We start from the raw sequence: 25,285 nt of genomic DNA on the forward strand, positions 1-25,285 counted from the left end.
GTCGGTAGCAACTATCATGTAGGTAAAAATACTGCTGCTACTGTAGAGTGTAGTACTGTAGCAGCCTACAAAAAAATATTTGTCCAATGCACTGCCAGCCCGGCATGGCCTGGATGTTGGAAGTAACCCTCACGGATATCGCCATGTACGGTGTGGCATGTCTGCATGTGTGACGCGTCCTTGGAGATGTTAGCTCGCCGACGGTCCGTTGAATGTTCGAGATCATCTGTCTCGGAGCACATGACCGTCTATGAGTAGCGACAACAGTCAGTACAATGCCAATGGGTATTGGCCAAACGTTACACTCCCCTTGTACTGGCCAAGGCAGCAGCAGCAGTAACACCAACAGCACTGAGCCGCAGCGGCATGAACACACACACCTGCACCAGTCCCACAGTCTACAGACTCAGGACATGGACACTCGTACTACATGCCAGTGTCCACCGGTAGACGTTTCATACTACAGCCTACTAGTACTACGGGGTTTCAAATCGCTCGGCATCAGGAAAGAGCTGCATGTAAAGTCTACAATAGACTACATGTCGAGAACGACGAACTCTATATTTTGTCGAGACCAAACAAAGCTTTCGTGGATCGAGAGAGAGTAAGCTGCATTCAGGAACAAGTCGATACCGATGGTCGTGTTCTTGTCGGCTGCCACGCTAACTGTGGGACGCGCCTAGCCGCGGAGTGCGTAGCACAGGAATGAAGCCGTAGTCCAATTCTGGTAGGGCCTGCAACAGCAAGTACAGACTGAGTATCGCAGCCTCTTATCTGTGCGGTTGTGTTCGACTTGCTGTAACTGTCAGTTCACTGAACGAGATATTCCCGACAATCAGTGATTCTGCTCAATCTTCTCTTCCCAGCTCCTCTCCCTCCTACTCCTCCTCGTGGTCATCATCAACGCCTGTCCCTCTCCTCACCAGGGGTCTTTGCAATTCGAACTTGAGACATTGCTTTCTTCTCAACGAGTAACAGCACGACACGGTCAGTTCGAGGCGGGTGTGTGTGTTTGTACTACTAGTTTGTGGACTTCGTTTAGGCGAAGGCATTTGACCTCGCCCTGACTCGACTGTGTGAGTTCACCGAGGTCCGTGTTCGTCACCTTCCGGCGTGCAGGAAAAGTCTCCGACTGGCTCACCGCATCTTCAGTGCAGAAGAGCATCATTGTGGTGTCTCGCTAGCGCTTTCACCCCTCGTCCGTCGTGAAGGTCTGCGGCCGCTATGGATGCGTCCGCTAACAGCCATGACCTACGTCGCCTGCAGGCCAAAGCGCAGCAGATCCTCAGCCAGGACGACAACGACTATTTCAACTATGTTCTGAATGAATACTGGCAGTATCGTAACGTGGATGGTTTAGTACTGTGTCTGTTGTCCGTACTGGACACTCCCGTCAAGCTTGATCTACTCAACGGTGTGCGAGATATCATTGACGAGAAAGATGTGGAGAGGTTTGACGTGGTTGCACCGTTCAAGAAGATGGCAAACCCACCGGTGAAGCAGGCCACATTGCAACGTCGGGATCAGCTTCGCTCCGGCAATGCCAGCAGCGCGGGTAATGCTGTAGGCAGTACAGATGCAGGTGGTAGTATGGCGGGCAGTGCAGCTGGGAATCACAGAGAACAACCAGTGCAGCAGCTACGCCAGGTCACACTGAACAGAATGAGTGATAGACAATCACTTGGATTCAGTATCTGCGGTGGTCGGGAGCATGGTATGGGAGTGTATGTGTCAACCCTGGACCCAGGTTCACTGGCCGAACGCAGTGGTCTACGTGTTGGGGATCGACTACTGGATGTCAATGGCATGAATTTTGAGCACGTTGCCCACTCTACAGCCGTGAAAGTGTTGAAAAGCCCTGGTCGTATTGTGCTGTTGGTACGTCCGGCTAAACGTCCCGCTGGGGGTAGTAGGGCTGCACAGCTACGAGTGGAAGAGACGGGTAACAAGAGGTAAGTCCTCGGTTGTGTGACTGAAGCACCGGATAACCTTTACAGCACGTATACTCATGAGCCATGAGCCTGGCTTTCATTGAGCAGAGCGATGCCAATGCCACACTACAGTACTACAGTACTACAGTACTACAGTACATACATGTAGCTTCATAATCATGTTGCTACATGCATCGGTTCATGCAGCGGTTCATGCATCGGTTCATGCATCGGTTCATGCAGCGGTTCATGCAGCGGTTCATTCAGCGGTTCATGCATGTGACTCGTTGAAAATACACATGCATGAATGGATGAGCATCCGAGTGTTCTGTTCAGCCTGATCGTAATCACATGTAAGTACATGGCTTACTGTACCAACTCTAATGGATCTCAAAGCCAGTGTAAGGTTACATGACTAGTAGTTGAACACTAAACTCAACACTAGACTGAACACTAGACTGAACACTAGACTGAACACTACTCGGACTGCCAATATAGCGACTGCACTGTTCATGTTATCTGTTCCTGGGCTGCTCAGGAGATCAAGGTCCAGTCCCCAGATATCGGAACGGACAGGCAGTATTGGTTCTCTGCCAGTTGCAGCCACCGAGCCCCAAGAAAATGGCAGAGATTCAGATTTGGATGCGGTAAGAACTGATGAGTGCAATTGCAGTGTCTTTGTCCCAGTAGTCGCAGATTCGCAGCAGCTATCCGGCATGATTACAGCAGAGTGATGTCACGATGACATCATTGTATGCACTGCAGTGATTATGATGGCATGCCACATGTATGTGCAAGATTAACCTGCTGCTCTTAAATGATGATGTAATTATGACATCATCATGATGCAATGGTGAATAACGATACTGCCTGAAGTGCAGAGGGAACTTCATGTATACAGTCATGTACATACCGTGAGTCAGTTTGCTGTGTGTACATTTCTATGGTGCAGCATGCATCCCTTCATGCTCTGAGTGAGCTGCGGATGGGAGGTGGATCGATTGACGTGCGCAAAGTCAATCTTCCCGTGGAACCAGGCCATCCGCTGGGCATCGCTATACGCGGTGGCAAGGAACATAGTGTGGGAATTTTCATCTCTCAGTAAGTTATCCGCCTTCAGTACTCCTGCCTGGTTTGAACTTACTATAGGTCTATCCTAACCTTGTTAGTACGGCATTGGTTACAAGACAAACCTCATTAGTAGACAATGATACAAAATCCCCCGACGGATGAAATTGAGCTCAAAGTCATCCATATCTACTACCTCCACGGATGAGCTACCAGTATGTTTGAGCAAAGCAGCTGTGTGGGACTAGAGTTTGGCAATTCCAATCAAGAGAATTGTCCTCGGTACGGGGATGGTGATGTACAAGTGGAGTGGGCTAGTCAAGAGTGCTTTGTGGATTCAAGTGATGGAGCCACCGATCATGGACTTGCTAGTTGAAAGTTTTTTAAATGACTTGTTCCCATGTTATTCTTATCATTATTCCCACGGTTACCCTTATCAGTGTTACCATGGTTACCTGTATCGTTGTTCCCACGGCTACCCTTACCATTGTTCCCACGGTTATCCTTATCACTGTTCCCATGGCTACATATGTTAATGTTCCCACGGTTACCTCTGTATCATTGCTCAGTGTGGAAGACCGATCACAGGCAGCAAAGCATGGTCTGCAACTTGGTGACCAGATTCTGGACGTGAATGGCGTAAGCTTTCTGGACATTGGTCACGCAGATGCTATCATGAAGTTGAAACAGAGCCCTCTGCTGATGATGACGGTCAAGGTTGGTTACTAGTCTATTTTCCATTCGGCATAGCTACGTGTACATGCTGTTACATTGTTTTGTGAGCAGAGCACACCGGCTCACATACAGGTATCCGTCCTTCACTTATCCGTAATTTGCTCTCGAACAAGTGGTCCCTTGAATGGAAGGAAATGCGGGCAAAATGTGCTGCACTGAATGGCTATAGAATCAGTATACAGTATACTGTAGTATAGTATAGACTATAGATCAGTACAGACTATAGATCAGTATAGACTATAGATCAGTATAGACTATAGATCAGTATAGACTATAGATCAGTATAGACTAGGGGTGAAACAATTATACCGAATATTCGAATACTCGTTTGGATTTTTCAACTTTAATCGTACTCGGAATAAATCAGAGTACTCGCTCATACATGGTACATGCATTTACCACAGAAGTCTGCAGTTTCAGAGCAGCAGTCAGCAGATATTGATGTGCAGAGTGTGTGGTGAGCATTTGTACAGGAGTAGAGAGAGCCCAAATGACCCACCAATCAATACACCGGAGAAAAGGACTGCCAATTTGTTCAAACAGGGTTGTACCATGTGATTGTTAAGGCCCTTGGTGTGCGATTTTTAGGATATCAAGAATACTCGAATACTCGAATATTCGATCGGAGAAAATCAGAGTACTCGAACTCGGGATCTCAGTGCCAACTTTCACCCCTAGTATAGACTATAGATCAGTACAGACTATAGATCAGTACAGACTTCACTAATCCACACATGTACCTTGCTACATATCCACACATCCCGTGTGGACCCGTGCTCAAAGGGGATCCCACGATAAGTGCAGGTCTACTGTGTTTTTAATCTTTAGTGAACACTACCGCTGGAGAAGCACTCCCCGGGAGACCTCAGGTGACCAGTGGTTCAAAATCAGTTCAGAGATGCTGGCATACACAATGATTGTATGAAGTAGAGAGCAGTATGCCGGGTGGGTTGCGCACAACCCTTACCTTCTAAATACCTCATTGAACCTTTCACGGCACTCATCAGTGACATAACATTATTGAAAATGCATTGTAAAAGCATTTTCGATAACGTTTAATACGGTAAACCATTTCTCCCGCTGCCACTCTGCTCTTTGGCCAGGGCACTCCCTGGTTATCAGGTCAGGCTGTTGATTGTGATGATTATAAAGTACTGCCTCTTCCCAGTAAAACAGTGATTGATGGTGGTGGTGGTGGTGGTGATGATGGGAGAAGAACGTGTTATTGCGTACTTCCAAGCAGGCTGTCAAATGTACTGTTCAACATGCGGCCTTTGCTGTCATGGATACATACCAAATGTACTGTTCAACATGTCTTTGCTGTAATATGGATACATACCGAATCAGTGATGCGAGCCTGTGTGCTGTGGTGTGCTGTGGTGTGTTGTGGTGTGCTGCTATTCTGTAACAGGCTATGGGCAGAATTCCACTTGCTGGTCGCTCTACTGATGGCCAGCTAAAGTGGATAGAGCCAGCTGGCATGGATCCTGAGCCAGAGGGTGAGTCATTCCAATCAGTGTAGCACTGTAGCTATGTGCATGTGTCCATTGAGTTAGTAGTCACATGACTGGGACATCACGGTACCTGTGTAGCAGGTGTTCCAATGGACCTATTGCGCAATGACATAATTTGTGCCATAAACACCCTTCACAGCCACCTGGGTATGGTCGTCTGGCGTGTTGAACAGTGCATTCCTGATCCCAGCGTACTCACAAGCATTACTCATACATTCCATATTTGGCAATGCGCAATGGGTCAATTGCCATGGCTAATCATGACTCAGAACTGACCTGGTTTTCTACATGTTGCAAAAACAACTGTAACAATGGACATTGCTGTTTTTGTGCTGATTCCCATGGCTGTCCTTACAGATCCAAGTCCAGATGTGAGACAGTCACCCTCTCTCCGCGTCTCGTCCAAACCATCCACACCAGAGCCTAGTAGACGGCCCGCGCCAACGGACACAAGCACCACACCAGCAAGCAATAGCACAGACTCACCGAAGAAAGACACCATGTCGCGTCGTTTCCAGGACATGCTGAGAGGAACGAATCGATCACAGCGAGAGGGCAATGACGAAGATGATGGCGCATCTCCTAGCAAGAAATCATCACGCCAGCGTTCCATGACACTACCGTCACGACGTTCGCGATCACTCACCAAGGCTGATTATGAAGACGGACAGACGCCTACACGACGTTCACGGTCACGTAGCAAGTCGCAAAGTCGTGATTCAGATGAAGAACATGACGAGGAAGAAGATCGTGAGAACATGGAGAAGGTCAGTACGACAAAGAGGAAGAGTGTTGGAGGTCTGTCAGCTGCTCTGGGTGTAGGACAGCGGCTGGTGAGCTCAATGAGAAAGAAGACAAACAGCAATGACCCACCACCAGCTCCTGCTCTGCCGAACAATCAAATAAAATCCAGTCCATTGCTGAGCGGACGACGAGGATCAGCTGCCGCTCCACCTCTGTCGGCAACCAGTCCAAGTCCCAAGCTGTCACGTCAGGATGGTGATGGAAGTGATGCATCAGATACAAAGCCCAAAGATCTAACTAGGTAAGCGAGAAAGTCAGTTGCTCGTAACACGTTCCATGTACACGTACTAGTAGTGCATGGTAGGCAAGCAAAGTGGCTCTGAGCATTACCGCTATGATACGAATGGCATGGTAACTACCAGTGTCATGGTAACCATCAATGTCATGTGTTGCAAAAGAAGGATCTATGGACGGGATTCGAACCCAGCACCCCTGTCTTTCCGGGACAGTGCCCTACCGATTGGGCTACCGGGGATCACGCACACTCACTCATGGGTCCTTCTTGCTACATACGTTTACCATGACACTGGTACTACCAGTGTCATGGCAACAAGCCAGCAGCGTAACTACCAGTGTCATGGTAACAAGCCAGTAGCGTTGCTAGCGGTAACCATCAGGAAGACCTGCAAAACTGCTTTTCCCGGTGGCTGCTCGCCCATGCCTGTATCCCTGGAAGGGAGTGAGACTGTGCCCTGTTCACTTGTTTGTTCCTAGCCAGTGCTTGAACGCGGCACTCAACTCAGCAATAGTGTTCTCAACGGACATCCGGAGCGCACCCCTAGAAAGGAGCACCATCGTTGTGATCATTTCATCCCACCTTCCAACCCGGCAAATATTTTGATTTTGATAAAAACGATTCAAAGCCTCTCAATTACTTAGTAATACTTGATGTATATATAAGAATAATAACATTAGTTACACTTTCACACCAAACTAGCTCGGCGCAGCACCAATCACTGCAGGGGAACCCGACCCTCCACCATCGCCAACTCACGAAGCATGTGAACTGGACGATGACGGGCCGACCGAGCACCCCTGACACACAACACAGCGGAACGTAGCAGCGCGAAAGACACCCGACAACGATAATAACTCATCAACGACGAATAGCTACCTCCCGAAGATTGAGATCATTTCATCGTATTGTGTATACCTATACCTGCCCACTGCTGACAGACAGTGGCGTTAAAACATGACATTGTATCACTCAGAAGTGAGGGTGAGGCGTCTTGCAGTTTCATTGTGCGTGACTGTTCTACTCAAATATCTGTTCTTTTCAGACCTGCGCCGCCATCACAAATCACTGCCACCACTGCCACTGGTAGTGGAGGCGGTGGCTCGCCATTCTTCTCACGTGGTCTTGGGTCACAAGTAATGCTGACGTCTATGGCAGCGCAGGCAAGCAAACAAGCTCAGACAGTACTGGAAACATCGTCAGCAAGTTGTATGACAGAAGCAGAGTGTGGAGCGCTATGGCTGAACCTAAAGAGGGTGAGACAGCATTACCGGTATCTTCTCCCTCTGGTACCCCTGACTATCTCTCCCTCCTCTTTCTCTTTCTCTCTCGTTCTCTTCTTTTCCTTGAACATCTCTTCTACGAATGAGGAGGATTCTTGCAAAATGTCCATCCCAATCTGACACATACCCCGGCTGCACTGGCAGTGAAGCACTTGCTACAATAGCCCCTAGTCTTATAGGTACGGATGGTGCACTCTTGTTGGTATTGCGTTTTGACTTGATGGCTGAACAACTATTGTCTTTCCATATTCTGTGTGTGTGTGTGCAACTGTTCCTTGCAACAGTATGAGGAAGACCAGAGTATTGTAGACTTCACCACAGCTCTGCTGCCACTTCTAAACACGTCCAAGAAAGTTGAACTGCTGCGTGATATTCGGTAAGCTGTGGTACATCAAGAAATTACTCAGTCAAACTGTATGTGGCTGTGACTGATGGTCAAGAGTAATGTTTTTCTACTCGGGAAGTGCCTACACCATACTGGCTGAGTCAAGTGCCTACACCATTCTGGCTGAGTCTCGGGAAGTGCCTACACCATACTGGCTGAGTCACCATACTGGCTGAGTGCCTACACCATACTGGCTGAGTCTTGATGCCACACTGATGATACACATACGAGCACATGCAAGAACGTGTGAACTCCACAATGCTCTGCATAGGCATAGTATGGTGCAGTTTCCCCATAACTGTGTAGTGTAATGCTCAGCAGCAGTATGTCTGTATTTAGGGCTGTATGTGTGTGTGTTGCTGTTACCACTGTGATTCGGTATTGTAGGTCCCTGATCAATGTACAGCACATTCAACAGTTTGATGAGCTGGTGTCTAAACGTGAGATGGAGGCTATGATGGAGCGTAACAAAACACGGCCAGCAGTAGGGCCCGGAGCAGAAGGTACGGAGACCATGCAGTCATGTACACAGTGCTGTTGCCACACTGTGGCTACAACCATGCAGTCATGCACTGCACCTGCATGTGTGCTGCTGTGTAGGGGTGGAAAGGTCCTCACATACAGCATTTTCCCATCTGTAGGAACTCCACCACCCTTTTTAAGGGTACAGTAAAATATTTTTTTAAATTTCCATACAGTTCATGAGTTTGAGGGAGTTTGTATGGAAATGTAAGATTAACCCTTTTAATACCGGCAAGTTACTTTTGTATGTGAAATCCATAACATTTAGAAGGATGCCAATAACTCACAACTAGGCCACATTTTGTATGTGCAAGTTATGTTTTCTTGGAAGTCTAGTACTACTTCTTAACCATGGACAAATTTATTTTCTCATACCACACACATACGCTGCTAAATTGGCACCTCTACGTCTAAACACAGAAATTGTACACATGCAAATCGTCAGAGTTCCGACATTGACATGATACTGCCAAAACAAGTCGACTTCGGAGCGGAAACAAACGCCATAGCCATCACAAACTTCAGTGGCCATGCCTCGCTCGCAAATGAGAGCAGCATCGCCCCAGAATCGCTGTCGGAAAGCTCCGTACGGTCGCACGCCGCGCTGCGCTGCCGTCACTCAGGTACGTAGAAAGTTGATGGCCTAAAATCCGTCTCTGGGAGACTGTCGACACGGGAATCGCTCTCCATGGCTTCCCCACCATAAGCACCATCAGCTTCTTCCAGGTACATCACGACGACATCGTCTTCAGCGGCTGGCGCTCCCCATATTTGCGTGAGAATTTACTTGGCGTGCGCCCCGCTCTGTAATTTGAAATTCGCTTGCATCGGCGGCTGGAACGAAGTATTTATCTATCTGCCGTCGGTCCCAGAGCGAATGACTGCTAGGTCCTCGTCGGAGAAGTCATCCGAGGACGAAAGGAACTCACTGCGCAAGAGAAAATGCACCTGACGATGTTTTGACGGAGGCGGACGGCATTATCAGCGCGGGTGTATTTCCGTAAGTTTTCGATCGCGCAGTTCTCAATGAAATCAAATGGGACACGCGTGGATCTCTTCAGCTACCGATAGGATCATACCTTGGCTGTGTGAGGGCCACGGGAAATCCCCGTGGGCTGATGCTTCCTGTCATGCCAGGCATGGTTTTGGATGCATGTCGAATGCGTCAACAACGTTGACGCATTCAAGTATGGGGCTGCCGGTAAAGGGTTAACGTACACGGTAAACAATACTCTTAGGAAAGCACTTGTTGTCCCACTGTTTGCAAAGCCATGCATTGTCTGTGACTGATATAATTCAACCACGTTGTTTCTTCACCCCGTGCACAGCAAAAGAAGTGAAGCCAGCGCCCAAGTCACCAGAGCATGGGCAACTATTCTCCGCCATACAGTGTAAGCAACATTGGTCAAGGCATGATGATGATGCCATGCATGAATCATAGTGACGTCATACACAAATCATGACGATGTAATAATGAACACCTTGGACACGCCTAGACAAGAAGCTCGCCTGTGGTCGTCTCGTTATGGGAAATATTCTTGCAGACCTACAGTACTGGTCCCAGGTTGTGTGTGTGCGGGGTGTGTGTGTGTGCGGGGTGTGTGAGGGTGAAAAGTTGAAAACATACAGAATCTGATAATGGGACTGGCATTGTGTTTCTCTGTGTTTGTAGCTGGCAGACCTCAGCTCAGAAAGGTTCTATCAAGTCCAGGCCAAATGGAGGGATCTCCGTCAGCATCCAGCAACCGACCGTCGAGAACAAGCGGTGGTGGTGGTGGTGGTGGTGGTGGTGGTGGCATGTTTCAAAGTTCAGCTGCACAGAAAATGTTGGAGCGTGGCCGATCCATACACGAGTAAGTAGTACAGAGTGAGACAGAGTGAGACGCAGTGGGAAGGAGAGGGACGGAGTGGCACAGAGTGGGTTGTTTGGGGATTTGATTCATTGGCTGTCACGGCACTGTGGGAATAGCCAGCAATGATCACGATTATGGTAACTGCAGTACTGGAACCAAACAGACTGCCATGTTCGGTGCTTTATGAGATGTGGCTCTGCCTCTTGTCTGAGGAGCACTGTCATCATTGCTACCAGCTACATGACTACGTCATATGTGCTGTAGTATCATCATTGCTAGCAGCTACATGTACTGCAGTAGGTTCTGCCTAGCAACATGTTCCAGTCCAGTCTGTAAGGAGTGTTGCAGTTTACACACTACACTGCGCCTTGTCCTCAGGTCCGCAGCCATGACACTCACGCACATCTAGCAAGGTAGCAAGCCATTCCGATTTCACCAGTCAAGTGACAAACACGCATATTTAGGCTGCGGTTGGATAAAGACACAGACTGCCCGGGCGGTATGAGGATCGAGCAAGCGGCAAGCAAGGGACACATGCATACACAATGAATATCAATGCGTGACAAAATGTTTGCACTGTGGTCCTCTTCTGTTCGTTTAATCTCCACAGAGAAGATGTGGAGCAGAGAGTTCGACGCAAGGACTCTTTCGTTGCTTGGAATGATGCTCATGAAGGTGTACGGAAGAGAGGCTCCTCAAAGAAGAAACATTCGTTTGCGACAGAGATCCTGGTAGAGCTGATGAAGACCAAATCAAAACTCGGTAAGCAGCTCTCTTCATCACTGTGTCTTGTTGTGTAAGCCAGCAGCAGCAGCAGCAGCAGCAGCAGAACTAGTGAACAAGTGACAAACACGTTGAACTCTGATCTTGAACACACTCAGCCAACATGATGCAACTGTATGCGAAAGTAGAAGTGCTTGGTATGTCAAGAGACTATTAGATGGGAAGCAAAATACATAGAGCTGAAGAGAAAACCAATCTGAACCTGAGTTGCATTGTTGTGCACTCACTGAAACCATTACTTCACTGCAACGCTGACCAGTTCATTGTCATCTACATACCGGTTGTTGTTGTTGTTGCTTGTTGTTTGGCTTTATTTAGAGTGGAGTTCCAAAACAAGCCTAAACCTGATGACAATGGTCCCACTTGGTTTACTTGCATTCACTACTTGTGTCTATAGGTATCAGCATTGAAGGTGGTGTGGACACTAAACAACCTGAAGTGACAATCTCCTCCATCATAGAGGGCGGGCTGGCTGCAGAGGACGGCTTCTTGCAGGTGAGTGGTGTGACATTACAGAACACAGATGCTCAAAAGCAGAACAAAGATGCTCAAAAGCAGACCACAAATGCTGTTGAGCAGAACACAGATGGTATAAGGCAGAACACAGATGGTATAAGGCAGAACACAGATGCAGTTGAGCAGGATACTCGGACAGACACCACCAGTGTCCCCACTGTTCAGCCAATCTGAGCATGCGGCAGTGGTGTACTTGAATACACAAGTCCACAATATTGGCAGATCAGCGATTCACCACACTAACTAGGATCAACATACATGTACATCACGAATTGACACAAAGTGACCCAAGACGTCGGTTTTGATTCACAACTTCTTTGTTCTTATGTGCCCTGCACATTTCATTTGCAGCCTGGATTCGAGATCAAAGCAGTCGATGGCATTGCTGTGAAGGGCTGCACACATGCTGACGCAGTGCAGCGTATTAGCGAAGCCTTTGCCAGCGAAAGCGATATCTTGGAACTCTTGGTCGTACCGGAGGTTGACTAAGCACCTGACACTGGCCGGTCCCGGGCTGCACAGTGCAGCATGGCATACTCATACCATTTGCAAAACGATGGCATTACTTGACGGAGAACTCCTATACACGACGTGTGTGACCAGTGTCGTAGCGTCTGACTCAGATCCACCTCATCTGAATGTATCCTGATCCTGATAAGCATGAGAGTAAGATTTGATCTGAATTTGACATGCATGCCCAGCAACCCTAGTCTCATTCTTATAGCACCACATTACACTAGTACTTTGAGTGGATCTAGATCTTGCCTGTCGTGATAATCTGCTTTGGGGGAACTCCCTAAAAGATTGCCTGCGCCCGGTACCAACATGCTGTTGCTTATCCGTGACTTATAAGATGGTGAGCTTTGAATGCGTTTCTGCACAGCTTGAATTAGCACACGTTCCCGTAGGAGCGACTTGATAATTTCTAGCACAATGAAAGTAATGATATCTGGCATACTGCTGCTGCTGCTGCTGTTGTCATACTGAACATGATTTCATGAATTACACGTAGCACTGAAATAGTGTGAGGTTGCCCACTGTGGGGTTCATCAAGGTTAAAACTCTGCACGACAAACGTGCATGTTGAACGTAAAACAGTGGGCGAAGAGCAAAACCTTTCCAAAAACTACAAAAACTGCTATGGAATCAAAAGTAGAACGGTAAAAATAGCTGCCTATCGTTATACTGCACTAAGAGAACACAAGAAAAATAAGAAATTTCACGAAAATCAACGTTGAAACACGCTATACAGCTGATCAATGGGGAAAGAACACAAGCATTATGTAAAAAACAAGTGATATCACATTGTAGTTTACATGCTGCCAGGAAACTCTCAGCTGTATAACACAGCAGCAGCAGCAGCATCACCTGGCATACGTTGGTTGTCTGAATGCCAACACAGCCTGCAGGACCAGCACGGCCCCAGGAGAGGCTGCACTGGTGAGAATAAATACGGCGGCACGTTTAGAGCGTGCCAAGCAGAAGTAACACGTTGCAACTGCATTCCAGGTTAGCTCTGGATGCAGCTAAGCAATCCCTAGTACTCCAGGTTAGCTCTGAGTGCAGCTAAGCAGTCCATAGTGCTTGATAGATGCCTTTACGGATGCCTGCTGACAACATTATGGATGAAAAGGAGCCAGCCTTCTCCAACGGAGGTCTACATTGAGTATTAGTTATGTGGGGTATAGCAGTGTGATGTGATTTTATTCACATGCACAGTTCACAACTAGCTCTTTGCCAGGGTGCATGGTATTACAGCATATGCATAACTGCTATCAAGGTAACAACTACATGAACAACATACAGCCTCAATACAGAACGACAACAACCGACCGTACCTTGCTTTCAAACGCATAACAATGCACTGTGCACAGCTGCACCAATAGATGCACACGCTTGTTCCCACCAATAGATGCACACGCTTGTTCCCACCACACAGCATCAGCCTGACACACCAGCGTTGTTGATATTGTCATTGCCGGGGATATAGGTTGTGTGTGCGGCCCAGCCTGGGTGCAAGACTGCAGACGCTCACCATTAGAATCCTGTTTTGCGCACCAGAACTGTGGAGGACTTGCGCGATGACTTGCGTATATCTTCCTTGATCTTCTGCACCATGATTTCCATGGCAACAATGGCGTCCTCAGCACTGCTATGGCCAGAGTCTGTCACACAAGACACGTGCACACACAGACAGTGTTGGTAATAACGCCTTGGAAGGTGACCATGGATACAGCATTGAAAGTTGATTTCTACTGTAGCAAGAAAGAGCCACGGGTGTGTGTGTGTGTGTGTGTGTGTGTGTGTGTGTGTGTGTGTGTGTGTGTGTGTGTGTGTGTGTGTGCGTGTGTGCGTGCGTGTGTGTGATCCCCGGTAGCCTAATCGGTATCGCCCTGTATCGGAAAGACAGGGTGCTGCATTCAAATCCCAATGTTCACGTCTGAGCCATAATTCATATTCACATCAGCAGGATGTCATGCTCGATTGTAAGTCACACACCCTCTTCTTCGCCCTTAAAGTTCACTGCCTTGTATGACTGGTGACCCCACTGCCTTGTATGACTGGTGACCCCACTGCCTTGTATGATTGGTGACCGTTAAACGGTATACACTGTTGTCAAGCTGTACAGGTGGTACGGGAGTTGAGAGAATGCACGACTGCTGCTCATTGCTGTACAGGTGGTACGGGAGTTGAGAGAATGCACGACTGCTGCCCATTGCTGTACAGGTGGTATGGGAGTTGAGAGAATGCACGACTGCTGCTCATTGCTGTACAGGTGGTACGGGAGTTGAGAGAATGCACGACTGCTGCTCATTGCTGTACAGGTGGTACGGGAGTTGAGAGAATGCACGACTGCTGCTCATTGCTGTACAGGTGGTACGGGAGTTGAGAGAATGCACGACTGCTGCTCATTGCTGTACAGGTGGTACGGGAGTTGAGAGAATGCACGACTGCTGCTCATTGCTGTACAGGTGGTACGGGAGTTGAGAGAATGCACGACTGCTGCCCATTGCTGTACAGGTGGTATGGGAGTTGAGAGAATGCACGACTGCTGCTCATTGCTGTACAGGTGGTACGGGAGTTGAGAGAATGCACGACTGCTGCTCATTGCTGTACAGGTGGTACGGGAGTTGAGAGAATGCACGACTGCTGCTCATTGCTGTACAGGTGGTACGGGAGTTGAGAGAATGCACGACTGCTGCTCATTGCTGTACAGGTGGTACGGGAGTTGAGAGAATGCACGACTGCTGCTCATTGCTGTACAGGTGGTACGGGAGTTGAGAGAATGCACGACTGCTGCTCATTGCTGTACAGGTGGTACGGGAGTTGAGAGAATGCACGACTGCTGCTCATTGCTGTACAGGTGGCACGGGAGTTGAGAGAATGCACGACTGCTGCTCATTGCTGTACAGGTGGTACGGGAGTTGAGAGAATGCACGACTGCTGCTCATTGCTGTACAGGTGGTACGGGAGTTGAGAGAATGCACGACTGCTGCTCATTGCTGTACAGGTGGTACGGGAGTTGAGAGAATGCACGACTGCTGCCCATTGCTGTACAGGTGGTACGGGAGTTGAGAGAATGCACGACTGCTGCTCATTGCTGTACAGGTGGTACGGGAGTTGAGAGAATGCACGACTGCTGCCCATTGCTGTACAGGTGGTATGGGAGTTGAGAGAATGCACGACTGCTGCTCATTGCTGTACAGGTGGTACGGGAGTTGAGAGAATGCACGACTGCTGCTCATTGCTGTACAGGTGGTACGGGAGTTGAGAGAATGCACGACTGCTGCTCATTGCTGTACAGGTGGTACGGGAGTTGAGAGAATGCACGACTGCTGCTCATTGCTGTACAGGTGGTACGGGAGTTGAGAGAATGCACGACTGCTGCTCATTGCTGTACAGGTGGTACGGGAGTTGAGAGAATGCACGACTGCTGCCCATTGCTGTACAGGTGGTATGGGAGTTGAGAGAATGCACGACTGCTGCTCATTGCTGTACAGGTGGTACGGGAGTTGAGAGAATGCACGACTGCTGCTCATTGCTGTACAGGTGGTACGGGAGTTGAGAGAATGCACGACTGCTGCTCATTGCTGTACAGGTGGTACGGGAGTTGAGAGAATGCACGACTGCTGCTCATTGCTGTACAGGTGGTACGGGAGTTGAGAGAATGCACGACTGCTGCTCATTGCTGTACAGGTGGTACGGGAGTTGAGAGAATGCACGACTGCTGCTCATTGCTGTACAGGTGGTACGGGAGTTGAGAGAATGCACGACTGCTGCTCATTGCTGTACAGGTGGCACGGGAGTTGAGAGAATGCACGACTGCTGCTCATTGCTGTACAGGTGGTACGGGAGTTGAGAGAATGCACGACTGCTGCTCATTGCTGTACAGGTGGTACGGGAGTTGAGAGAATGCACGACTGCTGCTCATTGCTGTACAGGTGGTACGGGAGTTGAGAGAATGCACGACTGCTGCCCATTGCTGTACAGGTGGTATGGGAGTTGAGAGAATGCACGACTGCTGCCCATTGCTGTACAGGTGGTATGGGAGTTGAGAGAATGCACGACTGCTGCTCATTGCTGTACAGGTGGTACGGGAGTTGAGAGAATGCACGACTGCTGCTCATTGCTGTACAGGTGGTACGGGAGTTGAGAGAATGCACGACTGCTGCTCATTGCTGTACAGGTGGTACGGGAGTTGAGAGAATGCACGACTGCTGCTCATTGCTGTACAGGTGGTACGGGAGTTGAGAGAATGCACGACTGCTGCTCATTGCTGTACAGGTGGTACGGGAGTTGAGAGAATGCACGACTGCTGCTCATTGCTGTACAGGTGGCACGGGAGTTGAGAGAATGCACGACTGCTGCTCATTGCTGTACAGGTGGTACGGGAGTTGAGAGAATGCACGACTGCTGCTCATTGCTGTACAGGTGGTACGGGAGTTGAGAGAATGCACGACTGCTGCTCATTGCTGTACAGGTGGTACGGGAGTTGAGAGAATGCACGACTGCTGCCCATTGCTGTACAGGTGGTATGGGAGTTGAGAGAATGCACGACTGCTGCCCATTGCTGTACAGGTGGTATGGGAGTTGAGAGAATGCACGACTGCTGCTCATTGCTGTACAGGTGGTACGGGAGTTGAGAGAATGCACGACTGCTGCTCATTGCTGTACAGGTGGTACGGGAGTTGAGAGAATGCACGACTGCTGCTCATTGCTGTACAGGTGGTACGGGAGTTGAGAGAATGCACGACTGCTGCTCATTGCTGTACAGGTGGTACGGGAGTTGAGAGAATGCACGACTGCTGCTCATTGCTGTACAGGTGGTACGGGAGTTGAGAGAATGCACGACTGCTGCTCATTGCTGTACAGGTGGTACGGGAGTTGAGAGAATGCACGACTGCTGCTCATTGCTGTACAGGTGGCACGGGAGTTGAGAGAATGCACGACTGCTGCTCATTGCTGTACAGGTGGTACGGGAGTTGAGAGAATGCACGACTGCTGCTCATTGCTGTACAGGTGGTACGGGAGTTGAGAGAATGCACGACTGCTGCTCATTGCTGTACAGGTGGTACGGGAGTTGAGAGAATGCACGACTGCTGCCCATTGCTGTACAGGTGGTATGGGAGTTGAGAGAATGCACGACTGCTGCCCATTGCTGTACAGGTGGTATGGGAGTTGAGAGAATGCACGACTGCTGCTCATTGCTGTACAGGTGGTACGGGAGTTGAGAGAATGCACGACTGCTGCTCATTGCTGTACAGGTGGTACGGGAGTTGAGAGAATGCACGACTGCTGCTCATTGCTGTACAGGTGGTACGGGAGTTGAGAGAATGCACGACTGCTGCTCATTGCTGTACAGGTGGTACGGGAGTTGAGAGAATGCACGACTGCTGCTCATTGCTGTACAGGTGGTACGGGAGTTGAGAGAATGCACGACTGCTGCTCATTGCTGTACAGGTGGCACGGGAGTTGAGAGAATGCACGACTGCTGCTCATTGCTGTACAGGTGGTACGGGAGTTGAGAGAATGCACGACTGCTGCTCATTGCTGTACAGGTGGTACGGGAGTTGAGAGAATGCACGACTGCTGCTCATTGCTGTACAGGTGGTACGGGAGTTGAGAGAATGCACGACTGCTGCCCATTGCTGTACAGGTGGTATGGGAGTTGAGAGAATGCACGACTGCTGCCCATTGCTGTACAGGTGGTATGGGAGTTGAGAGAATGCACGACTGCTGCTCATTGCTGTACAGGTGGTACGGGAGTTGAGAGAATGCACGACTGCTGCTCATTGCTGTACAGGTGGTACGGGAGTTGAGAGAATGCACGACTGCTGCTCATTGCTGTACAGGTGGTACGGGAGTTGAGAGAATGCACGACTGCTGCTCATTGCTGTACAGGTGGTACGGGAGTTGAGAGAATGCACGACTGCTGCTCATTGCTGTACAGGTGGTACGGGAGTTGAGAGAATGCACGACTGCTGCTCATTGCTGTACAGGTGGTACGGGAGTTGAGAGAATGCACGACTGCTGCTCATTGCTGTACAGGTGGTACGGGAGTTGAGAGAATGCACGACTGCTGCTCATTGCTGTACAGGTGGTACGGGAGTTGAGAGAATGCACGACTGCTGCTCATTGCTGTACAGGTGGTACGGGAGTTGAGAGAATGCACGACTGCTGCTCATTGCTGTACAGGTGGTACGGGAGTTGAGAGAATGCACGACTGCTGCCCATTGCTGTACAGGTGGTATGGGAGTTGAGAGAATGCACGACTGCTGCTCATTGCTGTACAGGTGGTACGGGAGTTGAGAGAATGCACGACTGCTGCTCATTGCTGTACAGGTGGTACGGGAGTTGAGAGAATGCACGACTGCTGCTCATTGCTGTACAGGTGGTACGGGAGTTGAGAGAATGCACGACTGCTGCTCATTGCTGTACAGGTGGTACGGGAGTTGAGAGAATGCACGACTGCTGCTCATTGCTGTACAGGTGGTACGGGAGTTGAGAGAATGCACGACTGCTGCTCATTGCTGTACAGGTGGTACGGGAGTTGAGAGAATGCACGACTGCTGCTCATTGCTGTACAGGTGGCACGGGAGTTGAGAGAATGCACGACTGCTGCTCATTGCTGTACAGGTGGTACGGGAGTTGAGAGAATGCACGACTGCTGCTCATTGCTGTACAGGTGGTACGGGAGTTGAGAGAATGCACGACTGCTGCTCATTGCTGTACAGGTGGTACGGGAGTTGAGAGAATGCACGACTGCTGCTCATTGCTGTACAGGTGGTACGGGAGTTGAGAGAATGCACGACTGCTGCCCATTGCTGTACAGGTGGTATGGGAGTTGAGAGAATGCACGACTGCTGCCCATTGCTGTACAGGTGGTATGGGAGTTGAGAGAATGCACGACTGCTGCTCATTGCTGTACAGGTGGTACGGGAGTTGAGAGAATGCACGACTGCTGCTCATTGCTGTACAGGTGGTACGGGAGTTGAGAGAATGCACGACTGCTGCTCATTGCTGTACAGGTGGTACGGGAGTTGAGAGAATGCACGACTGCTGCTCATTGCTGTACAGGTGGTACGGGAGTTGAGAGAATGCACGACTGCTGCTCATTGCTGTACAGGTGGTACGGGAGTTGAGAGAATGCACGACTGCTGCTCATTGCTGTACAGGTGGCACGGGAGTTGAGAGAATGCACGACTGCTGCTCATTGCTGTACAGGTGGTACGGGAGTTGAGAGAATGCACGACTGCTGCTCATTGCTGTACAGGTGGTACGGGAGTTGAGAGAATGCACGACTGCTGCCCATTGCTGTACAGGTGGTATGGGAGTTGAGAGAATGCACGACTGCTGCCCATTGCTGTACAGGTGGTATGGGAGTTGAGAGAATGCACGACTGCTGCTCATTGCTGTACAGGTGGTACGGGAGTTGAGAGAATGCACGACTGCTGCTCATTGCTGTACAGGTGGTACGGGAGTTGAGAGAATGCACGACTGCTGCTCATTGCTGTACAGGTGGTACGGGAGTTGAGAGAATGCACGACTGCTGCTCATTGCTGTACAGGTGGTACGGGAGTTGAGAGAATGCACGACTGCTGCTCATTGCTGTACAGGTGGTACGGGAGTTGAGAGAATGCACGACTGCTGCTCATTGCTGTACAGGTGGTACGGGAGTTGAGAGAATGCACGACTGCTGCTCATTGCTGTACAGGTGGTACGGGAGTTGAGAGAATGCACGACTGCTGCTCATTGCTGTACAGGTGGTATGGGAGTTGAGAGAATGCACGACTGCTGCTCATTGCTGTACAGGTGGTACGGGAGTTGAGAGAATGCACGACTGCTGCTCATTGCTGTACAGGTGGTACGGGAGTTGAGAGAATGCACGACTGCTGCTCATTGCTGTACAGGTGGTACGGGAGTTGAGAGAATGCACGACTGCTGCTCATTGCTGTACAGGTGGTACGGGAGTTGAGAGAATGCACGACTGCTGCTCATTGCTGTACAGGTGGTACGGGAGTTGAGAGAATGCACGACTGCTGCTCATTGCTGTACAGGTGGTACGGGAGTTGAGAGAATGCACGACTGCTGCTCATTGCTGTACAGGTGGTATGGGAGTTGAGAGAATGCACGACTGCTGCTCATTGCTGTACAGGTGGTACGGGAGTTGAGAGAATGCACGACTGCTGCTCATTGCTGTACAGGTGGTACGGGAGTTGAGAGAATGCACGACTGCTGCTCATTGCTGTACAGGTGGTACGGGAGTTGAGAGAATGCACGACTGCTGCTCATTGCTGTACAGGTGGTACGGGAGTTGAGAGAATGCACGACTGCTGCTCATTGCTGTACAGGTGGTACGGGAGTTGAGAGAATGCACGACTGCTGCTCATTGCTGTACAGGTGGTACGGGAGTTGAGAGAATGCACGACTGCTGCTCATTGCTGTACAGGTGGTACGGGAGTTGAGAGAATGCACGACTGCTGCTCATTGCTGTACAGGTGGTACGGGAGTTGAGAGAATGCACGACTGCTGCTCATTGCTGTACAGGTGGTACGGGAGTTGAGAGAATGCACGACTGCTGCTCATTGCTGTACAGGTGGTACGGGAGTTGAGAGAATGCACGACTGCTGCTCATTGCTGTACAGGTGGTACGGGAGTTGAGAGAATGCACGACTGCTGCTCATTGCTGTACAGGTGGTACGGGAGTTGAGAGAATGCACGACTGCTGCTCATTGCTGTACAGGTGGTACGGGAGTTGAGAGAATGCACGACTGCTGCTCATTGCTGTACAGGTGGTACGGGAGTTGAGAGAATGCACGGCTGCTGCTCATTGTTGTACAGGTGGTACGGGAGTTGAGAGAATGCACGACTGCTGCCCATTGCTGTACAGGTGGTATGGGAGTTGAGAGAATGCACGACTGCTGCTCATTGCTGTACAGGTGGTACGGGAGTTGAGAGAATGCACGACTGCTGCTCATTGCTGTACAGGTGGTACGGGAGTTGAGAGAATGCACGACTGCTGCTCATTGCTGTACAGGTGGTACGGGAGTTGAGAGAATGCACGACTGCTGCTCATTGCTGTACAGGTGGTACGGGAGTTGAGAGAATGCACGGCTGCTGCTCATTGTTGTACAGGTGGTACGGGAGTTGAGAGAATGCACGACTGCTGCTCATTGCTGTACAGGTGGTACGGGAGTTGAGAGAATGCACGACTGCTGCTCATTGCTGTACAAGTGGTACGGGAGTTGAGAGAATGCACGACTGCTGCTCATTGCTGTACAGGTGGTACGGGAGTTGAGAGAATGCACGACTGCTGCTCATTGCTGTACAGGTGGTACGGGAGTTGAGAGAATGCACGACTGCTGCTCATTGCTGTACAGGTAATACGGGAGTTGAGAGAAATGCACGACTGCTGCTCATTGCTGTACAGGTGGTACGGGAGTTGAGAGAATGCACGACTGCTGCTCATTGCTGTACAGGTGGTACGGGAGTTGAGAGAATGCACGACTGCTGCTCATTGCTGTACAGGTGGTACGGGAGTTGAGAGAAATGCACGACTGCTGCTCATTGCTGTACAGGTGGTACGGGAGTTGAGAGAATGCACGGCTGCTGCTCATTGCTGTACAGGTGGTATGGGAGTTGAGAGAATGCACGACTGCTGCCCATTGCTGTACAGGTGGTACGGGAGTTGAGAGAATGCACGACTGCTGCTCATTGCTGTACAGGTGGTACGGGAGTTGAGAGAATGCACGACTGCTGCTCATTGCTGTACAGGTGGTATGGGAGTTGAGAGAATGCACGACTGCTGCCCATTGCTGTACAGGTGGTACGGGAGTTGAGAGAATGCACAGCTGCTGCTCATTGCTGTACAGGTGGTATGGGAGTTGAGAGAATTCACGACTGCTGCTCATTGCTGTACTATACCCATGCACACGGGTCTAGTTGACAGCCATGTTCACATGTTGACATGTTCAGAGACCTGTTTTTGAGCACTTGCCAAGAAGACAGTGCTCGCAAGCAACCAAGTAGAAGAAGAAGAAAGGCTTCAGTATGGGACCGCTATCATAGACGTAACGGGGTAATACTGCAGCTGCCTGCCCTTGCTACGGTCCAGTCCAGGCAAAGGTGCATTACCCGCACCACAAGTACGTTCTTTTGTCTTGAAAAAGACCTGAAGTGGGAATCTTCCCCTATGTTACTACTTCGAAGTATTTCTCTCGGGTACTGCAGGTGTGTACTTCAGGTGTGTACTGCAGGTGTGTACTGCAGGTGTGTACTGCAGGTGTGTACTTCAGGTGTGTACTGCAGGTGTGTACTTCAGGTGTGTACTGCAGGTGTGTACTGCAGGTGTGTACTGCAGGTGTGTACTGCAGGTGTGTACTGCAGGTGTGTACTGCAGGTGTGTACTTCAGGTGTGTACTGCAGGTGTGTACTGCAGGTGTGTACTGCAGGTGTGTACTGCAGGTGTGTACTGCAGGTGTGTACTGCAGGTGTGTACTGCAGGTGTGTACTTCAGGTGTGTACTGCAGGTGTGTACTGCAGGTGTGTACTTCAGGTGTGTACTGCAGGTGTGTACTTCAGGTGTGTACTGCAGGCGTGTACTGCAGGCGTGTACTGCAGGCGTGTACTGCAGGTGTGTACTGCAGGTGTGTACTGCAGGTGTGTATTTCAGGTGTGTACTGCAGGTGTGTACTTCAGGTGTGTACTGCAGGTGTGTACTGCAGGTGTGTACTGCAGGTGTGTACTGCAGGTGTGTACTTCAGGTGTGTACTGCAGGTGTGTACTTCAGGTGTGTACTGCAGGTGTGTACTGCAGGTGTGTACTGCAGGTGTGTACTGCAGGTGTGTACTTCAGGTGTGTACTGCAGGTGTGTACTGCAGGTGTGTACTGCAGGTGTGTACTGCAGGTGTGTACTTCAGGTGTGTACTGCAGGTGTGTACTGCAGGTGTGTACTGCAGGTGTGTACTTCAGGTGTGTACTGCAGGTGTGTACTTCAGGTGTGTACTGCAGGTGTGTACTGCAGGTGTGTACTGCAGGTGTGTACTGCAGGTGTGTACTGCAGGTGTGTACTTCAGGTGTGTACTGCAGGTGTGTACTGCAGGTGTGTACTGCAGGTGTGTACTGCAGGTGTGTACTGCAGATGTGTACTGCAGGTGTGTACTGCAGGTGTGTACTGCAGGTGTGTACTTCAGGTGTGTATTTCAGGTGTGTACTGCAGGTGTGTACTGCAGGTGTGTACTGCAGGTGTGTACTGCAGGTGTGTACTGCAGGTGTGTACTTCAGGTGTGTACTGCAGGTGTGTACTGCAGGTGTGTACTGCAGGTGTGTACTGCAGGTGTGTACTGCAGGTGTGTACTTCAGGTGTGTACTTCAGGTGTGTACTGCAGGTGTGTACTTCAGGTGTGTACTGCAGGTGTGTACTGCAGGTGTGTACTGCAGGTGTGTACTGCAGGTGTGTACTGCAGGTGTGTACTGCAGGTGTGTACTTCAGGTGTGTACTGCAGGTGTGTACTTCAGGTGTGTACTGCAGGTGTGTACTGCAGGTGTGTACTGCAGGTGTGTACTGCAGGTGTGTACTGCAGGTGTGTACTGCAGGTGTGTACTGCAGGTGTGTACTTCAGGTGTGTACTGCAGGTGTGTACTTCAGGTGTGTACTGCAGGTGTGTACTTCAGGTGTGTACTGCATGTGTGTACTTCAGGTGTGTACTTCAGGTGTGTACTGCAGGTGTGTACTGCAGGTGTGTACTGCAGGTGTGTACTGCAGGTGTGTACTGCAGGTGTGTATTGCAGGTGTGTACTGCAGGTGTGTACTGCAGGTGTGTACTGCAGGTGTGTACTGCAGGGTATGTAGCATATACTAGTAGTAGCAGAGAATCAGAATGAGATAGATTTCAGTGACCCTCGGCCAGCCCTGTTTGTAGATTGATAGATCCATGTTATGGATGCTATGAGTCGTTCCCACTCTCTCAAATGTATCTGATTCTGATTATTCAAACAAGCCACCCCCCCCCCCCCTCCCATAACAGCACTGAGTGAGTGAGTGAGTGAGCAGTAGTACTCACCGTCCTGCTGAATGACACGGTTCAGTTTCTCTGCAGCGAGAGTCTTCAAAGCTTTCTTGTACGGCGGCCCCAGCTTGTGCGGGAAAACAAGCGAGGTATCCACAACGCGATTGTGCATAACCTACAGACCAACAAACCCGATACATCATTAGACCTACACAAGTACACACACGTGTGTCTTCATTGACAAATCCTAAATCATTATAGCATACTACATTCAAACACTCTTCGATTCACCACAATTATGCACCACACACACACACACATGGACTCAAATAAAAGGTGCCCGATGGTTTTAGGCACGAGGGCAAGGACCTTGGTTGGCAAACGGAAATTAAAGTCATAGAAAAGAAGTTCCCTATTGGATAATGTGTTTCAGTGTTTGTGTGAGCATTCAAATTGTGGGTAGGAAAGAGATGAGCCAAAAACTTCTTAAAAATACAGCACATGAAGTTGCAGTGCATAGCACACAAACAGCATACACAGTACAGTAGAGTGAGTCATATATTTATGACTTCACCATACTGTACAATCATGTACATACGAGCTGCTCCTTCCTGCACTGCCACTGTACTGTACCTTGATGGCCTTGAGATCACTTTCCAAGCTGTGCCCAATCAGTATAGTGTCAGTGCCAATGAGACTGAGCAAGACTTCCTGTACATCCTCCAGGCGAGTGGACACTCCGCTCAAGTCACTATCTGTCACACCACTGAAACTGCACCAACAAGATAAGCAACAGCAACAGTAGAGATAATTATCATATCACCTGGATGAGTACTATGCTCTACCATATCTACAGTTGTGGCAAGTGAAATCCGACACTTGGCATAAGGGACTGCGCCATGCAGTCTGCAGCCCCTGCAGCCCTGCATACGTACAGTACATGTGTTACATACAACTTTATCTGTCTGATGACAAAACTCGTACTCATAACAGTCAAGGTTCAAAAGGTGCTGGCAAAAATGAATGGGGATTGGATACCAATACTCCTTATGTGTACCATAATTGTGAACTGTGTGTATCTACGCTGTGACCTTTCGATCTGTTCGGGATTTATACGGCTCTATAGTACAAATTAGGTGCAGTGCAT

The 25,285-nt window shown here is 49.6% G+C and overlaps 2 protein-coding genes across 3 annotated transcripts in view; one reads left to right on the plus strand and one right to left on the minus strand.

Moving 5' to 3' along the window:
- The first annotated feature begins 488 nt into the window (after positions 1-488).
- LOC135813758 (PDZ domain-containing protein 7-like) lies at positions 489-12,649 on the plus strand. The gene is made up of 14 exons (XM_065326766.1): positions 489-1,952; positions 2,470-2,578; positions 2,884-3,032; positions 3,569-3,716; positions 5,146-5,233; positions 5,606-6,293; positions 7,333-7,543; positions 7,855-7,946; positions 8,343-8,458; positions 9,806-9,868; positions 10,150-10,330; positions 10,941-11,092; positions 11,511-11,608; positions 11,981-12,649. Exons 1-14 carry the CDS (start codon positions 1,225-1,227, stop codon positions 12,116-12,118), a joined length of 2,961 nt encoding a protein of 986 aa, XP_065182838.1. The 5' UTR covers positions 489-1,224; the 3' UTR covers positions 12,119-12,649.
- A 3-nt stretch (positions 12,650-12,652) lies between these two features.
- The window catches only part of LOC135813757 (mucin-19-like), a 39,660-nt gene continuing 27,027 nt past the window's right edge, over positions 12,653-25,285 (minus strand). For both annotated transcript variants that reach the window (XM_065326765.1, XM_065326764.1), the window contains exons 15-17: positions 24,772-24,910; positions 24,193-24,313; positions 12,653-13,794 (exon numbers count right to left, since the gene is read on the minus strand). In XM_065326765.1, the coding sequence (XP_065182837.1) occupies positions 13,667-13,794; positions 24,193-24,313; positions 24,772-24,910 (388 nt within the window). In that variant the 3' untranslated portion in view covers positions 12,653-13,666. The remainder of the gene's footprint in view (positions 13,795-24,192; positions 24,314-24,771; positions 24,911-25,285) is intronic.

This window comes from Sycon ciliatum, chromosome 4, assembly GCF_964019385.1.
Source record: "Sycon ciliatum chromosome 4, ocSycCili1.1, whole genome shotgun sequence".
Classification (NCBI taxonomy): Eukaryota; Metazoa; Porifera; class Calcarea; order Leucosolenida; family Sycettidae; genus Sycon; species Sycon ciliatum.